At 33.3% G+C, this 6,645-nt stretch overlaps 1 protein-coding gene across 1 annotated transcript; it reads left to right on the top strand.

The window, feature by feature from the left end:
• The first annotated feature begins 2,356 nt into the window (after window positions 1-2,356).
• On the top strand, window positions 2,357-6,433 carry LOC107029463 (protein XRI1-like). Its single transcript, XM_015230880.2, has 9 exons — window positions 2,357-2,642; window positions 3,544-3,596; window positions 3,684-3,794; window positions 4,516-4,655; window positions 5,044-5,107; window positions 5,193-5,295; window positions 5,386-5,417; window positions 5,531-5,614; window positions 5,752-6,433. Exons 1-9 carry the CDS (start codon window positions 2,623-2,625, stop codon window positions 6,024-6,026), a joined length of 882 nt encoding a protein of 293 aa, XP_015086366.1. The 5' UTR covers window positions 2,357-2,622; the 3' UTR covers window positions 6,027-6,433.
• Window positions 6,434-6,645: the final 212 nt, after the last annotated feature.

Here is a 6,645-nt window from a genome sequence, read left to right as displayed (position 1 = left end):
GTGGTGGTGGGGGTGGGTGGGTGGGGTGAAGAAATACATTGACTAAGGTTCCATCTAGTCACTTTAAGTCCACCTAAGATTAAGGGACTGTTGAGATAAAGTCAAAATATTTCTAAACAATTAATGACACAAATTTCTTAAAATTAAATTAAAAAAGAAAGACCAAAATATAAAAAGTGTGGGGAAAAATTAGGCTACTTACTTCCATGGATTCTACTTTCTTTTATAAAATATAAACATCACGATAGTCAAATATTTATATTGAAGTTTGATTAAATTTAGATTTACGTTAGAAAAATCTCATTTGAAGGGTAAATGCTCTTTAACAAAGGGAAGTGACTTCTTACTCAGAAAAATTCAAATTCGAGACTTCTTAATTGATAAAAAAATAGTTATCACTTCTTACGACTATTTTTAATAAAGTTATAGATATATAAATTTGAAACCAGGGATTCTATGGTTGATATTTCATTTAAAATTTTGGGGTTTGTTTATTTGTTGAGATATTTTCAAATGTGGGGAAGATCAAACTCAATATTCCACCAACAAATACCTACCTTTAGTTTCTTTTGAAGTTTAAGCCACACTCATCCTTGTATATTGTTTTATAAAATGTTTAGCATAAAGTATAAAATTCTGCATTAGTATAGTTAATATAATATTAAAAAAATTAGGTGAATTCAAAATATAAATTTAACAAGTTAATACTTATTAGGTTTTTATCATCAAAATGATAAGTGCCTAGAAATTTCTATCCTTCAACGTTGTTAAATGGGCAGGATTGAGATGAATTTAGACAACTTAAAATAAGTTAAGTTAATATATGATGAATTATTGATTTGAAATGGATTAAAATGTGACTCATGTTAAAAAGATTCACATTTTTATTGCATCATTTGACTACTGATTAGTACAAATTAATTAGCAAAATCATCATCATTGTCACAGACTAGGAAAATTAACTATTTCATCTTGAAGCCAAAAAAAAAAAAGTTTCATCATACATAAGTACTTTGCTTTGCAAATGTAAAATAGATAACTATAAATTTTTAATTTTAATAATTTAAATATTTAGATGAAACAAAATTACATGTAACAATATTCTTGGTAGGGAGTATTTCCCTCTTAATGAGACTCTATGTAAGCAAATTTGGAATAATTAAGTTTTAATAGAATATTAATGTAAAGTATCATACACCAAATAAAAAAATGAAATTATTCTTGACACAAATTTAAATTTAATTAAATTCCAATACACATGATCAATGAAAAGTTAAAGAAAAACAAAAAAAACTTTGAGATTATATTTAATTATTATTCTTATTCTTATCATTATACCTATTATGGTTGGTTCATTTGCACTTTATTCCTATTTTATGCATGTTACTTAACTCTCATAACAATTTTTTAAGATTTATATATATATATTTATCATAACATTCATTTAACAAATGACTCGTTAAGTACAGATTCGATCACTAAAAATAAAAAGTTAAAATCAATTCATTTGGAAGGATAATTTTCACATATAGCGAACACAAAATTTATATTTATATATTATAATAAAGTTTGCATAATTACGTTCCATAGCAAATATATATATGTATAAATCGCTATACAAATACAATTGAAGGGAATTATGTAAAACGAAGTGTATAAAACGAGAAAGAGAAAAATTATATACAATTTGAATTTATAAAAAACGAGAAAGAGAGAAAGGCAAAAGAGACATGAGCAGGGAAATATTTGTAATGTATAATTATAAGTGTATAGAACGATTATATATAATTTGAATTTGTATAAAATGAGAACGAGAGAAAGACAAAAGAGACTTGGATAGAGAATATGCAATTGAATCGAATTGTATAAAACGAAAAAGAGAGAAATTATATACAATTTAATTTTGTATAAAACGAGAAAGAGAGAAATGCAGAAGAGTCTTGGGCAGGGGAATACTTTTATTGTATAATTATAAGTGTATAGGACGAAATATATGTATTTGCATGTGTATATACAATTTTCTATCTCTTTATACAATTAGAAACACAATTTATACAATTTTATTGTAAAGCGAGAGAGACGAGCGAGAAAAGGAGAGTGGCGAGCGAGAATATAAGGAATAGAGGGACTGACAAAATTTGCTATGAAACACAAATAAATCAAACGATAACTACTATATTTATTTTATATTATTAGTTTGTCATTTTATATAATTATCCCTATCAAACGCGAGTTTATGTCTATGGCACAGGCCCATCAATTCTCATTTCTGATCCGACCCGACCTCTGTACACTCCACGCACCACCCACTAATATCCGGTTTATTTTACACGTAGTCAAAGCATTTTCTTTTCTTTTTAATGTTCTGCCAAAACTGCTAGTGTTTTTATTGCTAGTTTTCATGGTTTAGTGTATATAAAGAAGAAGAAAGAAGACAACTTTATTTTATTATTACAGTATGATCTGTATTTAACGGCTATTCTTTTTGGTCTTAAAGTATAAAAAGAAAGAGAGATTTCGACCAGTCAAACCATTTTCTGCTGCCCCTTTTGATTTCTTTTTCTCTAGGTTGCAGAAAACATTCAGTATCTCTTCAAACTAACATACCCCTTATCTGAGAAAATGAATTTCAATCCTGAAAGGTGATTCCTTTTTACTTGTTTTCGCATGGGTTGGTTTGTTCTTGAACTGCTTTTACTGTTTTATGGACTTTTTGATGGTTGATTAGGATTTTTGGATACCCATTTTGGTAGGGTTTGGTGGGGGTTTGATGTTTTAGGACAGAAATGGTCAATGGGAGATGGGTTTTGCTTTTCTTGCTCTAACTGAGAGTGATGAATCAGTTTTTTTTTGTGTGTGTGGGGGGTCTCATTTAGTTTATATGTTTTTTGCAATCTGTTTATTTTTTCCTGATTTGTTACTGTATATGGATGGTATAGATACACTTCTTAGTGTTTTGAGTGAAAGGACATTGATTTTGAGTGCTTAATATTTGTTCTACAAGTTCTTTCTAGTGAAGAACATCATGTTGATTCTGTGCCCAATTGTTTGTGTGTAGTTTCTATAGGTTTATGTGATGTTGTTGCTGTTACTGTCTTTCTAGAATTGGTTTTACTTGCTTAGATTGTGATACTGATCATTAGATCTGATGTTGTAGGGCTACTTATGCTTGATACAATTACACCAATTTAGCTAGTATAATCCCACGAGTGAGGTATGGGAAGGGTAGGGTGTACGTAGAGAGGTTGTTTCCTATTAGACCTTTGGTTCAAAGTGCTTTTGCTCTATTTTCTTTGCGAATTATTTACTGGTTCATTTCCGGATTTCGTTAAGGCCATTTCTTGGTGACAATGGTTTGTGCATTTCTGTGAATATCGATAGATGATGGGTTCTACTTTGCTGTCATTAAACCATTTAGCTAATTAATGAGTACAATGTGGCAAATCCCTCGTGGATTTTCCGACATTTTGTGAGGCTACTTTGGTTTATGTTATTTCCTAGAAATGAATGCACTGAATAGATTCCGTGTTTTGCTGTATACAGTGACATGTGGAAATGGCGTGACAGTTACTCTCTTGGAGATGATCCCGATATTGGTAAGATCTGTTTACCTCGTTCTGATCTGTAAAGAATAATACCATGTCCAACTTACTGATGAGAAATGTGTTTGGCCATGTGAATAGATATATCTGATTGCTTGTTGAGCAAAGGTGAAGATATTTCCTTTATGTTTGACGATGAAAGAACTCCAGTTAAGTCTTGTGGAGAGTTGACTTACCATGGTAGCAGCTACGGTAAGACGATACTGCATCCTCAACTCTCATAAAGTACTCACAGCTTCTCTTTTGCAGTTCTATTCAGCATTTTACTTCCGCTTTCATGAAATATGCTTGTTTGATTATGATTTGGCTAAACTTATATTCACTCTAGAATCATATCAATTAATCTGCATTTGCCTATCTAAAAACCAGTTTATATTATATGTTTGTGTTACTTGAATCAATGTTGCTTATGGGATGAACATCCACCTGCGTGTACTTTGTTCCGTATTAGACTTGGTTTTATGTATTTTTGGGAGTGCATAATGTGATGGCTTCTTGGCTAACCTCTATTTGAGTTGGTCTGTTAAGTTGTATTTGCTAAAAAGATTACCATCACAGGAGGAAGTAACAAGCTAAGTTGCTTGGACTCTTCACTTTTGGTGCCGCACCCGAGTACGAGTTACATAGGTGGCAAGGCCCCTTGTGCCTCAACTCTTAAGCAAACTATTGCCTATTTATGCCTTAATCAAGAGTGTCTAGTGCACTATTTATGGCGTTGAAAACTAAAATTGAGAGATAACAATGACAAGTATTTTTGATCCGCTTTTCATGAAGGCATTTACATAAATATTTCTGGCCAGAGGATACTTTAAGTGCCTATATATCCACTTGAATTTGGGTGCTTTATGACGTTGTTGCTATATCTTTATTTACAGTTATAATTATTTTCCGTATCTCACTTTAGTACTTACAGAAAACAATGACAAGGATACCCAGAGATACAATGAGTCATCCTCACAAGTGAAAAGGCGCAGAATGCTTCAGTTTGATACAGAAGCAGCAGATGCACCACTTAGCAACGAGGAACTATCATCATCATTTCTAAATTCGCAGGTAGGCTCCCATGTACTGTCACATCTTTGGGTTGCGCCACTTGATATATTCTTATTTGTCTTGGTCTCTCGTGTTATATCGTAGAACTATTCTGGTTATAGCCCCTTTTGGGGTTCACTAAGAGCATATTCGAGTCTTTATTTCTCACTGTAGGCTTGTCCTATCAATACATGCTATGAAACAACACATTTTAGAACTAGTATCCTCGACCGTTTGTTGATTGCTCAATTAATTAGTGTCTGGTTTGTTACTTAAGATGCCTCCAATTTAAAGTCCTTGTAAAATTTGTAGTAAATTTGAACAAGCTGATTGATTTTGGACTTCTGTCATTCCAAATCCTGCACCTTTTTAAAAATTAAATGATCTTTGTATTTGTTCCATGTTTTAGGAGACTGACACTTCTGTTGATGAATTCATCTCTGAAATGTCACAGTGGGTTTCAGTATTTTCAGGTTTGTTCCCTGTTCATTTCTGCTCTTCAACGGATATCTACCAATTGCATCTATAAGCTCACATAAAATGTTCTTTTTTTTTCAGAGGACATATCTTCATCTGGTAATGAGGGGCTCGATCAGTCATCTGAAGGATGGGTTGCTAGTTGTTTAAACGATTCTCAGATGCATGTCAGCCTTGAGGATATGTATGTTTTAAGCTTTTGCCTAAAAACTTCTATCTTTTTCGGAAAGTATTAAGAAAACCACTTCAATCTGACAATATTTTTTGGAAACAGCGCTGCCTCTGATATTCAGCTCGATGTTTCAGGTTAGTGACACATCTTTGCTAGAATTTAGTAGCTTTTTTCTCTTATCGATTTGTGCCAGAAGGTGCTCATTATCCTCTCTATCTCTTCCTCAACTTTCTGTTTCTCTGTGCAGAGATTTGCAACACCCCACGTGAATGTGAATCTAATGTGGTTCAAGAGCGCCCTGTACAGACTCGTAAAAATGTTGTTTTCAAAGGTATTTTTCTTCCTGTTTTGTCATGGATGATGTTTCATTACAGAATTTTGCCTCAGTATTAGACACCACCGTAGAGAACTCGTGGAGCCTTGTCTCATATGTGAGCTAAACTTGTTTCACTTCTTCACCCTCACTAGGTAGGAGATCATATATGCGGGCTCCTACAAAAGCTGCTTCCTCTGTTGTCTATCCATTTTCTTTTGTTAAACCGTGTGGTGCCCAAGGAGACGTGACTCTGAAAGACATAAACCAGAGGATACGCACCCCAAAATTGAAGACACCACAGAATATTGAAGATCCCTCGGTTGCATACCCAAAGTCTGCTTTCTCTGGTAAGCCTGTCGTTGGAAAGACCACAATTCCAACAGAAGGAGGAAAAGGCAGCATAACCATAATGAGGACAAAGGGATAATTGTTTGAGCAATTAGTCTCTTTTGTTTCGAGGTTTTGCTCCATTTCTTTTGGAGTCGGATATCCTCAGCTTTTCCAAGGGGCCTTGGAGAGTATACATGCTTTCCGGTTGGCATCATCCTTGTAGCTCATACCGTGATGTCACTTATGCATACTCGAGTGCCCCCTATTGTTGCCGTATACTATGCTTCAGACATGGTACGGTCAACGTACTAGTTGTAGTATTGTAGTTTATCCGCGGAGATCCTCTTATAATTTGACTGTACAAAACCTTTCATTACTGTTGCTATTTTATTAATTTTAAAAAACCTTTTGTTACTCTGGCATCTTATAAGCTATTCAATGAACATTTATGTTGCAGGAGTTCACTTTATAGTGGGCAAATTGCTACTGTGATTTTGATATCTATCACCAAATTGCAACCATTTTGTTCTGTTGAGTAGTGATGATAATCTGCAACTCTTCTGATGATTAGTGGTTAAAAATACACCTAATTATCATTTTTCTCGTGAGTTTCATATTCGAACTATCCATTTTTTCCTTTTATTAAAAAGAGGGATTATAGTGAAACTCTGGGCGACAACAAACACTAGTTAGTTTCTTCCAATTGCTTAAGCTTT

This window comes from Solanum pennellii, chromosome 9, assembly GCF_001406875.1.
Source record: "Solanum pennellii chromosome 9, SPENNV200".
Lineage (NCBI taxonomy): Eukaryota > Viridiplantae > Streptophyta > Magnoliopsida > Solanales > Solanaceae > Solanum > Solanum pennellii.
The sequence above is the reverse complement of the archived record's forward strand: the minus strand, read 5'-3'. Positions and strand labels throughout refer to the sequence as shown.

Coding starts and splice junctions, on each gene's coding strand:
- LOC107029463 (XM_015230880.2), top strand. CDS start 2,623: ATGAATTTCAATCCTGAAAG. Junction 5,296..5,385: donor CATGTCAGCCTTGAGGATAT/GTATGTTTTAAG, acceptor TTTTGGAAACAG/CGCTGCCTCTGATATTCAGC. Junction 5,418..5,530: donor TATTCAGCTCGATGTTTCAG/GTTAGTGACACA, acceptor TTCTCTGTGCAG/AGATTTGCAACACCCCACGT.